Source organism: Scyliorhinus torazame, chromosome 19 (genome assembly GCF_047496885.1).
Source record: "Scyliorhinus torazame isolate Kashiwa2021f chromosome 19, sScyTor2.1, whole genome shotgun sequence".
Classification (NCBI taxonomy): Eukaryota; Metazoa; Chordata; class Chondrichthyes; order Carcharhiniformes; family Scyliorhinidae; genus Scyliorhinus; species Scyliorhinus torazame.
The window spans coordinates 129,145,058-129,158,621 of NC_092725.1; the positions used below are offsets into that span (position 1 = coordinate 129,145,058).

A 13,564-nucleotide genomic window follows, 5' to 3' on the forward strand; every position below is an offset into this window, starting at 1 on the left:
TATCCTTGCAAACAGCCCACAGATCTTATGATTGCATTGCATTTAGCGGCGAGCCCCTCTCAACTCTGTCTGAGTCTTGGAGAGAGTAGTTCCGCTAGGTTTTACTAATGGGTCAGGCACTGGGCAGAAGCTGTGTGTTCTCGTTAACATGTCGTCGTTCCTAATTGCACCACAGTTCTCAGAGTCCTGGCAAACAGGAGCACGCCAGGAAGACCGTGGTTTGTACTCTCTCTCTCTCTCTAATTCGAGGACCTGACCTCACACTCTGGCCTGTCAACAGCAATGAGCATGGTTGCTGACACGGGGCATTTGAGGAATATCTCATTCAGTACACAAATCACACAAACATTGTGGGCACAGCCTGGGAACGGGCACTGACACGAATGATGGTTACTGACCAGCTGCACTTCGACCTGGTGAAACATTTTTTTCTGTTCGCCGAGGCTATTGCACTTTGACTAATGACTTGGATGGCAAATGGATTCCATCAATCACTTGCTGCAGGATGTTTGGATATCTATCATTGCAAAGGAACTCGGCAGCCCTTGCTCCAGACTTCTTGCTATTCAATGAGAAGGATGGTGAAGCTTCATGACTCCTTCAACTGTCTGATACTGTTGTGTATTCAGAGTGTTTCCTCACAAGCTGAACAGGGGGCCTATAAGAGAACGATTGCGGAGACGTCATCGACCATTCCCGTGGACAAACGGGCAGTCTAACATTGCAGCCTGCAGTGTTAACATCTTCTAAATAAAGCTCTCCACTTTGGTTGAACCTCCGAGGCCGCAGACTTGATTTCGAATCCACCGCAAAAACTGCCGCAAAAACGAATGGAAAAAAACTTGGCTGGAAAAGATCAGATTAAATTGGGGTTGCGATAAATCACATGGAAGATTCTGAATCAGGCCGACCTAAAACCTCGAAGAGACATGCCCTAGTCTTCAAAGGTGAGCTTTGGAAGCATGAAGGATATCTCAGTAAAGTTGAAGAGCAAGGAAGAAAGTCAGGCGAGATACTTAAAGGCTAGGTCAGTGCGGTACACAATCAGACTGAAGATGGAGGCGGAATTGGAATTGCTAGTCAGAATGGGAGTCCTTGAACCCGTTAACATGAGTAATTAAGCCACGCCGATGGTACCAGTGATGAAAAAAACCCATATCTTTATGCATTCATGGCGATTTTAAAGTCACTATTAATCCTGTAATGTGCACAGAAAGGTCCCCTCTACCCCTGATTGATGACCTAATCACTGGGTTGGCTGGAGACCAACACTTCGGTAAAATTGACCTCGATCAAGCATATAAAGATGAAGGAAATAGCCAAGAACCATTTTTGGTGGGCAGGGTTAGATCGAGGAGAAGGCAACAATGTGTTCTTCTTGTGAAAAAGTGCAGGACCTGCTACCATTAGTCCATTGTACCCATGGGGCTGGCCAGAAGAGGCCTGGCGACAAGTAAATGTTTATTATTTTGTAGGGCATCTCATGTTTCTCATGCTAGTTGATACTCACTTGAAATAGCCTGAAGTTGCCATCATGAAGTCAATGTCATTGGAGAAAACAATTGAGAGATTGGGTGAAATCTTCAGCAGATTCAGTTACCCTGAACAACTGGTGAGTAATAATGGAGTGCAGTTCATGGCCGGGATTCTCCGAAATCCCGGCCAAATGTTGACGCCGCCGTCAAAACCAGTGCGAGCGATTCCGACGTCAACGGGCCTCCAGGCCCAGGCATTCGCCCCTTTCTCGGGGGCTAGTGTGGCGCCGGAGAGTTGTCCGCTGCTCCGGCGCTTGAGAGCTGGCATGCCATGTCCGGCGCGGGTCCGCGCATGCAGGCCACGGCCGGCGGGCATGGGTTGCCGTCTCCCCGCCGGCCCCCGGGCAATATGGCGGAGCCCTACCAGGGGCCCGACACGGAGGAACATAGGCCCCACCCCCCGGAATTAGCCCGGCCGCCGATCGGTGGGCCCTGATCGCAGGCCTGGCCGCCGTGGAGGCCCCCCTGGAGTTGGACCCCCCCCCCAACCAACCAGGACGGGCCCCACTGCCAGAACTCCGAGGTCCCGCCGGGTAGGACCATACGTAACCCATGCCAGCAGGACTCGGCTGAACTCGGCGGGCACTCGGCCCGTCGAGGCACGGAGAATCGGTGGGGGTGGGGGGGGGAGGGTGCTTTCAACGGCCCCCCACCGGCGCAGCGGCGACCCCATGGGCGTGATTAGTGCCAATTCTCCGGTCGCCAGAGAATGGGCGGCCCGGCCCCCCGGAGATTCTCCGACCCGGTGAGGGATCGGAGAATCCCGGCCATATCTCCAGGGTTCTTGAAGGAGAACGGAATTCAAAACATTTGGTCTGCTTCTTATCATCTTGCCACAAAGGGTAGGCAGCATGTTTTGCACAGGTGATGAAACTTTCATTCAAGCTAATGCGATGAACGTAGGAAATTGTTATCTATATATTTTGTTGTAGTAATGTTATTAAATACCCTGGGTTCAAGTACATACAGGCAGGACATGTCTGGTAAAGCTATGATTTAGGGGTCATAAAGGTGAGGTAATGATTGATTTAACCATTCACTTGTTTACAGAGAGATGGTTAATGGAATATTGTTTATGTTTAGGAGGCTCCCTGCGGGTGTAGATAATTTATGAGGGATTGTGTTTAGTCCTAGCTAAGCAGGTGATAGAACATCTTAGTGGGAAGAGACTGGAAAATGCCTTCTGCCTGGGATACAGTGACATAATTAATTGGAGGAGGAGTCTTGTAGTTTTGCAGTTTGACAAAGGAGTTTTGTCTGACAGGACATCAGGATTTTCAGGTTGTTCCTGAAAGGGTCTCTCCTCAAAGATCTGCACAGAGCCGCAAGCAACCCTGATTATTAACTTTATTTGTAAGTGGCGTTTGAACTGTACTGGGTTGCTTAATTGGAATACGAGTGACGGGTCTAGATAGTGAGTTAAAGTCTTTTTTTACCCTTTATTGGAGAACTATTTCAACTGTTAATTTGTAAGCTATTAATGGTTGTTAATGTGGTTAATTCTGTGTTTAAATCAAAGTTTATTGGTCAGTGTTATCACTCCTTTGGTTTAGTCGTCTTCCCTCAGTCTTACAAGTTGCAAAAATTTGGGATTATGGAGTCTTAACAGTACCAGAGAACAAGGTTCATCGTTCAAACATTTGAGTCAATTCCTGCTCACCTTCAGGAATACAGCACACTCAACAATCCAAATTACTCCAGCATTTCTAATGGTTAAACATGAACTACACACAGCATTCGATTTGCTAAATCCACCCAAGACAAGAGATATTGTGAAGGAAAAGCAGCTGGTTCAGGTAATATAGCAGGAGAACAAGGCAAAACTTCATGTTTTTCTCCAGGGTCAAGAAATTCTGGCAAGGAATCATACCACAAGTAAAAAGTGGATTCCTGCCACAATCTTAGCACAGGCAGGACTAGTCTCCGACACAGGACAAAACCCAAGACCATGTAATATGGACCAACTTTTGGTTCGACTTCCGATCACTACCTCGACTCTGGTTAAGTTAACACCAACGATGCTTACACAAGCCAAAGGCACCAGAGGTTACAGCAAGAACTAAAGAGCAGGCACTTGATGCTTGCCGACAACTACACAGCGAACGACGACCTCCGGAACGTCTGATGTATTGACTGTTGTTGTTGATTAAGTGATTGTTCATATTGCTGATTGATTGTTAATGCTACACTGTTTATCGTGTCAGGGACCTTTGAGCTAAAGGGGGAGGAAATGCTGTGTATTAAGAACGTTCTTAGTGCTGCCTCACAAGCAGCTTTGTTGCTGAAGAGGGCCTGGTTTAGCACAGTGGGCTAAACAGCTGACTTGTAATGCAGAACAATGCCAGCAGTGCGGGTTCAATTCCCGTACCGGCCTCTCCGAACAGGCAACTAGGGGGCTTTTCACAGTAACTTCATTGAAGCCTACTTGTGACAATAAGCGATTATCATTATTTTTAAGAGAACGATTGTGTGACATCACCGGAGATGATGTCATCAGCTGTTTGCCCTGTCAAACAGGCAGTCTAACATCGAGGCCTGAAGGGTTAACATCTTCTAAATAAAACTCTATGTTTTGGTTGAACCCCCAAGGCGTGCATTCTCAATCTCGAATCCACCACAGATGCATCTATGGGCGGCACATTTGCCGCGACCTCTGATGTTGTCTGCATTTGTCTGGAAGGACTCAAAAGGCATAACTGTGGCCACTTTTACAGCTATTTATCACTGACTACAGGTCTTCTTCAAGCAAGCAGCACAACTCTTCCTGCTTAATATGAGCACAATATATTCTGAAGCTGTTACCGCCTGTCACTATTGCAAGTCCTCTTTATTACTTTTCATCTTCTGCCATTAAATCAAGTAATCGGAGATCACTACACAAAATTTCCACGGCTAATAAATTGAAAATGCTGCTGAAGGTTTTGATTCCCAGCACAAGAACTTGGTTGGCCTTTAATGCCCATTTCAAATTGCTGAGATTAGGGTACTCTACGTGCAATGTATGACGACAGCAATATTCCAGGCTTCCCCAAGTGCAGCATTGCAAGCAGATTTACACCGGTAATCAGATAAAGACACAAACTCATCATCCATCTACAAACTTTAGAATAATTGCAAGCACTCTCCTCACTGGGCAGGAAGTACCCCGATTCAGTAATTCGGAAAGCTGTGGAACATTCAGCACATTACACCATCAACATTACAGCAATTTGCAGGCTTATGAGGGATGCTTAAATTCTCTCATTCTTGTCGCATGTCACTCAAAGAATTAACAGAATGCATAGTTGGAGATTGTTTTTAAACTTTAATCTAACAATCACAGAAATTCAGATATTAGGCTCCAGTTGATGCTGTTAGATTACTCACGTTCCTGATGGTCCTTGACTGGAAGATTCAATGTTTACTTCAGCTATTAATAAAAGTTGAGTAATGAGCTCCTTCACGTTCTCAAAGGCCTGTGCTGAAGTAGTTGCTCCAAAGTATTTTTCAAAGTATGCTCGAAGCTGTTAAAGATTTTATACTTTATTGTACAACTCATACTTTATCCATGTATTTCATTATGTACACACACATATGCTCAGTAATGTTGTGAAATAACCAAACTATGAATTGCAGCTTCTTCTTAAAAGTGCATCAAGTGCCGGGCTTGGTATTTGCTGGAAAAGGCAGCTCATAATTAGGAGGGCGTCCAAACGCCACTCACTCAGCAGGAATGAGGAAGCTGTCCTCCATTTTGTCATCTGAGCATCTCTTATTTTAATCACTCCCCATCATTGGGAGCTGTGCCTCCAGCTGCCAAAGGCCTAGGTTTCTGGGATTCCGTCCCTAAGCCTCTTCCTCATTTCCCTCCTTTTGTGGACACAGAGGAGTCCACAGCGAGAAGAGTAAAGAAACCTATTTTATTACACTCCGGGTCACAGCCGGGACTACCCACGCACGGTCCCCATCTGGGCCGGCTTTTATGCTAAAGTCCATTATTCCGCTGAAGGGCTCCTGCCGCTTAGCGGGGAAGCTCGTATTCTACCAGGCTCACCGGGAGGCTAATTGGTCCGTCTCCGTAGGACTCGTGCGGGTTATAACACCTCCTTTAAGATACTCCTTAAAATATACTCCATTGGCCAAGCTTTTCTTAATATCTCCTTACGTGGCTCAGTTTGCCCGATAATGCCTCTGTGAAGTATCTTGGGGACAGAGGAATGCAAATTACTGTTACAGTGAGGGGGTGATAGACACTGTCATAAACTCCAACTGCTACAGATGAAATTCTCAAACATCACTGAATAGCTTTCGCATCGTCTGGCATCCCAAAACCTATCACTACAATCAAACTCACTCCAATGCCCCTCCTCCACCTAACATATTAGGACAGTGTGCATCGGTCAAATTTTAATGTTACTATTGCAGTTATGGCAAAAGTACCTGTTGGCACAGAGGCTAGAATGGCTAGTCCACAAAACCGTCGAGAAATGGATGGAATCATGGTGGTAGATGTTGTAAGACTGGCACAGTAAGTATCAACACTGTCCCAACAATGATTTCTCCAACCCCTTGCCTCTACCAGGAGATAAGTTATGGACCAGCAATACCTATCACAGTTGTAGGTGGTGCTGTAACAAGTTGCAGACTGGCACATTCCAAGGTCCAGGACTACGTGCTGAGGGACGCACTCAAGCTTGGGGCAGCTGCTGCCAAGGCGCAATGGGGAAAGACCACAGTGTAAGGTCTTACCAGCAAATGTACACCGAGGGGCGGGTAACAGTGTAAACCCCCCTCGGTCTGGGTCATTAACACTCCAATGTATAAAAGAAACATGACAATGTAAATGTTTAAGAAGGAACTGTAACGTAAAGAGCGATATGTGTGTAAGGTTATCAAAATTGAATGGAAGAAAGTCAAGGCAATGTGTAACTCTGATGGAAATGTACAGTCAAGACAATTCGAAATGTTCTGTAATGTTTATGATAGATTTTATGAATAAAGTATATTAAAAAAAAAGTGGTTACCTATTATGACAATTAGTCATATCAAGGTTGTTCTTTCAGCTCCCATTGAAAAGCCAAACTTGTGTCTGCCTGCAGCTCCATGCTCTGTCCACTTGGTGTCACTATGAAGCAGTAACTTCATCTCAGCACAGTCGCTGCTATGATCGATTCCTATCGTAAATAGTTTGAAGATTTGCTTTTTGCAAATAACTCACCACAGTTGCTTAACTTTTTCTTATTTATCTCTAACAGATCACATTTCCCAAGATGTGCAGGTCAGGTGGGTTGGCCACGCTAAATTGCCCCTTTGTGTCCAAGGTTAGGTGGGGTTACAGGGATGGGGTGGGGGAGTGGGCCTGGGCGGGGCGGTGCTTCAGAGGGTCGGCGAAGACTCAATGGGCTGAATGGCCTCCTTCTGCACTGTAGGAAATCTATAATTCTGCCGTGAGATTTTTGTCCCTATGTCTGCCCAGCTGCTCTCACCATTACTGGACTCATAGGAGCACCCAGAGCTTGTTCTATTGGAGACTGAAGTGTAGGTTTACTCATCCGCTCACGCTGGCATTGCCAATCCTCCAGGTTATCTTGGAGTTTCCAGGAATTAAATAGTAATCTCCTGGGCACACAGACAGTGAAAACCCAGGAGAAAACCTCATGATAGCTTCAAAGAAAGTGTGTTTACACCCCCTCTCCCCCATTTTCCTTCAACATTTCCATTTATTAGTTACAAAAAAAAGTCAGCGATGGAATGAAGGCTGTGTGACTGGAGCAGGGGTGGTTTCAGCCAAGGGCCTCATGCGATGGAAATTCCAGCATTACGGTGAACCCAACGCCCCCGACCTCCTCACCTCTTTCTTTTTGCAATTTTTATCCTGGGACCTACTCGATTAAACCGCTGCAATGATAAATGTGGAAGAGAAAGAGCGAGGGAAAGACAAACAGAAAGGATGCATGAAGTGAAGGAAGATAATGAATGCTGGTGCACAATGCAAAATACGCTGCAGAAATGTTCACATTTGAACTGCTGAATCCCCCTCTCTGACCCATGGAATAGTCCATATTGATCACTGACATTGGTCTGTCAGGCTGCACAGAATCCAGGAGGAACATAGAACATAGAACAGTACAGCACAGTACAGGCCCTTCAGCCCACGATGCTGTGCCGACCATTTATCCTAATCTAAGATCAACCTAACCTACACCCCTTCAATTTACTGCTGTCCATGTGCCTGTCTAAGAGTCGCTTAAATGTCCCTCATGACTCTGACTCCACCACCTCCACTGGCAGTGCATTCCACACACCCACCACTCTCTGTGTAAAGAACCTACCTCTGACATCTCCCCTATACCTTCCTCCAATCACCTTAAAATTATGTCTCCTCGTGGCAGCCATTTCCATCCTAGGGAAAGGTCTCTGGCTATCCACTCTATCCATGCCTCTCGTCACCTTGTACACCTCAATCAAATCACCTCTCTGCCTTCTTCGCTCCAGTGAGAAAAGCCCGAGCTCCCTCAACCTTTCTTCATAAGACATGCCCTCCAGTCCAGGCAGCACCCTGGTAAATCTCCCCTGTATCCTCTCCAAAGCATCCACATCCTTCCTATAATGAAGCGACCAGAACTGGACACAATATTCCAAGTGTGGTCTAACCAGGGTTTTATAAAGCTGCAGCAAAACCTCGCGGCTCTTAAACTCAATCCCCATGTTAATGAAAGCCAACACACCATACGCCTAGTTACAAAAAAAAGTCAGCGATGGAATGAAGGCTGTGTGACTGGAGCAGGGGTGGTTTCAGCCAAGGGCCTCACTTTTACCTTACAGAATAATAATAATAATCGCTTATTGTCACAAGTAGGCTTCAATGAAGTTACTGTGAAAAGCCCCTAGTCGCCACATTCCGGTGCCTGTTCGGGGAGGCCCGTACGGGAATGTAGCTGCCCTGTGAACCAACTGGAATTCCGCCCGCCGACTCTGCTCCCAGTCAGCTGCACTCTCTGAAAACCCCCGGCTCCCTTCACGCTCTGGAAGTGTAGGAAATGAAAGGAGCAGCTTACTCCCTCCTCACCAAACTCTCACTATAGCACTCAAATGCACCCAAATTCAGCACTCAGTGCAGGCAAAGTCAGCACTGTAAGTTGGCTCACCTTTCTACTGTCTGACTCTAGCCTCTGAAAACTGGCCTGATCCAGTTAATTAATTAACAAGCTCCAGCTGCAAGTAGCTGCAAGTAGAACCTCTGTTTAAAGCTGATTGAAAATTCATCTTCTTCTAAACCCAAACAGCAACTTTTAAGTTAATTAGCTAAAAAAAAGAAAGACTAGACTTTAGATAAAAATGAACCCTTAATATCCCTCGGTCACCAAACTCTCACTATAGCACTCAAAGAAGAGAGGGGTTTTCTCAGCATCCTATTGAAAGGCAACAACGTTCGGCTAGGTTTCAGCCAGCGTTTCCTGGCTGACGATCCGGGGAGGCGCATCAGAACAGCCCGAAGTCTGACTCTCACCCAGTCAGAGGCAGTCCCAGAGAGTTCCAGGGACCGGGGGAATTTTACAGTTGAAATTTCCCGGCAATTCCCATGTAGGTCAGTGTATCAGGATTTCCACAAGGACCCGACACGCATTTCAGTCATGTGTCCAGTCTCTGAAAATCCGGAGGCTGAACCATTTGGGTCAAGGTTACTGCAGTGTAGAGTGACTCGACAAGAATTGCAGAGCTACTCTTCATAAACTGTACATAAGAAATGGACACAGGACTAGACCATATGGTTCAACAGGCCGCATAGAACAATAGAATTCCTACAGTGCCAAAGGAGGTCATTCAGCCCATCAGGTCTGCACCGACCCACTGAAAGAACATCCTACCCAGGACCACTCCCCCCACAACTCCACCTAACCTGCACATATTTGAACACTACGGAGCAACTTAGCACGGTCAATCCATCTAACCTGCACATCTTTGGACTTTGGGAGGAGACCGGACACCCGGAGGAAACCCACGCAGACACATGGAGGATGTGCAAACTTCACACAGACAGTGACCCGAGGCCAGAATTGAACCCGGAATCAGCACAGCAGGGACTCTGATTAAAAAGTGTAAGAAAGTAAAGCTAAAATATCAGATTTTCATTAATTTCACCAAATGCATGAAGTTCTCTTCACGTAACGAGGGCGAGATATAACAAGGCTGTGGAATCAGGAGTAACCAATAGGAATAACCAAAAGTAATGACTCTTTTTCTTCAGCTGATCTCCGTGCCAAAGGCTCGGAGGAGATGCTTCAGAAAGCAGGAACACCGAGGGGTACAGCCCCGGGCAAAGATCACTGCAACACCCAATCATAACCCTGCATCAATTTAAAGGAAAGGTAAAGTTGCCATTGTCCCAGATGGCCACTGGCTGCTTTGAGGGGTAAACCACCACTGACTGGTGGTGATTTACCCTGAGGGTCGCCACACCTCAGGCGAGGGGCAAAGTGGAGAAAGCGAAGGGGGGGGGAGGGGCGAAGGGCCTTCCTTTAAAGGAAAACAATTGCATCAATCATAGCAATTACAAAAATGCGCTGTAATCGTTTACACTCCAGCCCCCGGAGAATTTGACATTTTTGGAGCATGTTATTCTATGAGTTTAACCAGGCTGAAGTACGAACGTAGCCACAATTTCATTTGCAGACAGGCTATACACATTCATACCTTTGTGACAAAGAATTTCTTGTTGGGTTCACTTTGGACAAGTCCTGTTGAATGAATGAATGCTCGTAGTGGAGACAGTGATGTCACTAAAACATACACTTTAAGAATTGCAAAAAGGCCTTCTATTGGAATAGTCTGTGGCCTTTCTGAAAAGGCAGAGAATCTAGGAAAGAACAGATCATGTTTTAATAGGTCTAGTAAGAACCATCTTAAAAGGTTGAAACTAGAAATCGGCATCAATATTAATCAGTGCCAAAAAATAAAACTCATCTTCATTTCTCAACAGAGTGAGGCTTTCCAGAAAATAAATTGCATAGAGGACTGGAAATGATTTTTGCCTGCAAGATTATTTTGACATTGTTTTTACATGTAACGCAAGATTTGCAACATTGGCAATGGAAGGTTCTGGCACATCCATCAACCATAGCCTGATCAGGTAATGCACACTAAGATTCAGACCAAAGCTCCCTTAACTCTACTGTCAAAACATATCGTAACCAGAGTGACATCTTCTAATTTTCACGGCAGTTAAAGTTAATGACCCGCATTTTCAACGCATCTAAGGAAGTGATGACAGTGGTGGTATTACACGTCGTTAATAATTAGTTACAACAAGATGCACTGGATTGCTAAAATTATACATATGTCTAAGAACAGAGGTACATAGAACATACAGTGCAGAAAGAAACCATTCGGCCCATCAAGTCTGCACCGACCCACTTAAGCCCTCACTTCCACCCTATCCCCGTAACCCAATAACCCCTCCTAACCTTTTTGGTCACTAAGGGAAATTTATCATGGCCAATCCACCTAACCTGCACGTCTTTGGACTGTGGGAGGAAACTGGAGCACCGGAGGAAACCCACGCAGACACGGGAGAGGTGCAGACTCCGCACAGACAGTGACCCAGTGGGGAATCGAACTGTGAAGCAACAGTGCTATCCACTTGTGCTACCGTGCTGCCCAGGGAATATAAGCCAATCCGCTTTACATAATAGTAGGAAAAATAATGGAAGTTCTGTGGAAAAAATAGAAAAGAAATTTACAAATCCAAAATATAATAAAGAATAGTCAACATGAATTACAAAAGGAAAAATATTACATGACCCATCTCATTGAAATAATAGGAGATGTGATGTATCTAGATTTCCAAAAGGCCTTCGGTAAGTTACAACATATTAGAGTAAAGATGAAGGATCTGAGGACTGGTAGCAGAACGGAAAGCTAACTGGCTGGCAGTCAGAAAGCAAAGAGCAGGGGTAAAGGGTAGCTTACCCAAAGTGGTAGAAGGTGGGAATTAGGGTCCCAAAAGGCTCAGTGCTGTGACCACTGTTGATCACAAGTTTTATGAATAATTTGGACTTTGGAATCAAAAACAATGTTTCTAAATTTGTAGATGCCCTCTCCCCCCATCATTTGGGATGGATAGTCAAACTGAGGAGGATTGCAAGAATGCATTGGTAAACCTGAAGAAAGGGTATGTAAATGACAAATTATTTTCAGCAAGGTGGAAGTGTGATGAGGTACCTAAAAACAGGAGCAGGCCCTTCAGTCGCTTGAGCCTAATTGACCATTCAGTATGTGATCAAAGCACAACTCCACATGTGACATACTCATTTTTGCCCCATATCCTGAATAACTTTGTGAATTTTAGACTGGTAAGCTTTTGTTAACCAATTTATCTGGCAACATTGACATTTGTGGAAGAGAGTTGCAGACTTGTACAATGCTTTGTGCATAGAAATGTTTCCCAATTTAATTACTGATAGAACTGAGTATTATTTTTGGGCCAGGTCCCATTGTGCTAGACACCCCAGCCAGTGGAAATAGTTTCTCTCTATCTACCCTATCTCTTCCCTTTAATAATCTCATGATCTAATCACCCTTGACTCTGTAAATTCCAGGAAAACAACCCTAGTGTGTGTAATCCCTCCTCATAATTTAGCCTGATTTCAGAAGAAACTTGAAAAGAGTGGTGTGAATATGGAACTCTTTCCCGCAGAGAGAAGCTTAAACGAACAGCTAGATACATTTAAGTGGCGTCTGTATAAACAAACGAGGGAGTTATGTTGATAGTGCTAAATGAGGAAGGATGAGAAGTAGGGGCCGAAACTGTTTATGCTGAATGACCTGTTTCTATGCTGTATAATCTTTGTAATTCAATGTGTTTTGTGATAAAATAATGGGGCTGGAAATAGCTTTCAATTGTTGAAGTGTAAATCAGACAGCATCCTCCAGCGATGAAATGAGAAGTTGCTGTCCAAGTTGCCATGTTTCAGAGATTATCATAGAATTTACAGAGCAGAAGGAGGCCATTCGGCCCATCGAGTCTGCACCGGCTCTTGGAAAGAGCACCCTACCCAAGGTCAACACCTCTACCCCATCCCCATAACCCAGTAATCCCACCCAACACAAAGGGCAATTTTGGACACTAAGGGCAATTTAGCATGGCCAATCCACCTAACCTGCACATCTTTGGACTGTGGGAGGAAACCGGAGCACCCGGAGGAAACCCACGCACACACGGGGAGGATGTGCAGACTCCGCACAGACAGTGACCCAAGCCGGAATCGAACCTGGGACCCTGGAGCTGTGAAGCAATTGTGTTAACCACTATGCTACCGTGCTGCCCCATTTCTCAAAAACCTTTGACAAAAGCATATCTTGCCAAGAGACTCAGCATTGAAATCCATGGAAATCCATGGAACAGCTTGAAGTTGCTGTAGCGACATGATGGATATACGCTAAACTCACCAGAAAAGGTTGGGGCTTGTCTATTCCAGTGCAAGATTTTTTTTTAACACTGTGATAAATCTGAATTAGTACCAAACAAATGCAGAGTGTCATTGTGGTAATACCAGGTATTGCAGTACCTGAGAGGTGGATGCCCATTGGCTAGACCTAGGAGTCTACCATTGGCTAACGCACATAGCACCGCCCTGAGAGGCGGGGTATAAGAACCAATGCCGTCCCAGCAGCCTTCACTTTCTGTATCGAAGCTGCTGGTACAGTTCTAGCTGATTAAAGCCGATTAGCATGACTCTCCTTGTCTCATGAGCAATTGATTGTGCATCAGTCATTTCTTTAGATTGGAAAAAAATCCCATCTCTAATTCCATCTCTTTGTTTGTTTTCTGTACATTACTTAACAAAATTATTTACCAGTTCAAACGAAATAGATTGATTTTAAACCATTCAACACCCATCGGTTTACAGAGCATTAAATCAGCCCCAAGTCTTAGTAAGGATTCTTCGGCCTGGCGGATTAAGGAGAAATACAGTTTGATTGTCCTATTCCTGCAGGTCCCAGATCTCCTGTTAAGACAGTAGCACCAAAATGGTTTTCCAATCACGGCA

The 13,564-nt window shown here is 45.2% G+C and overlaps 1 protein-coding gene across 1 annotated transcript in view; it reads right to left on the reverse strand.

Moving 5' to 3' along the window:
* cped1 (cadherin-like and PC-esterase domain containing 1) overlaps positions 1-13,564 on the reverse strand; it is a 345,650-nt gene that overhangs the window by 203,827 nt on the left and 128,259 nt on the right. Inside the window, exons 6-7 of the mRNA XM_072485221.1 lie at positions 10,209-10,371; positions 4,902-5,038 (exon numbers count right to left, since the gene is read on the reverse strand). Of these exons, the coding sequence (XP_072341322.1) occupies positions 4,902-5,038; positions 10,209-10,371 (300 nt within the window). The remainder of the gene's footprint in view (positions 1-4,901; positions 5,039-10,208; positions 10,372-13,564) is intronic.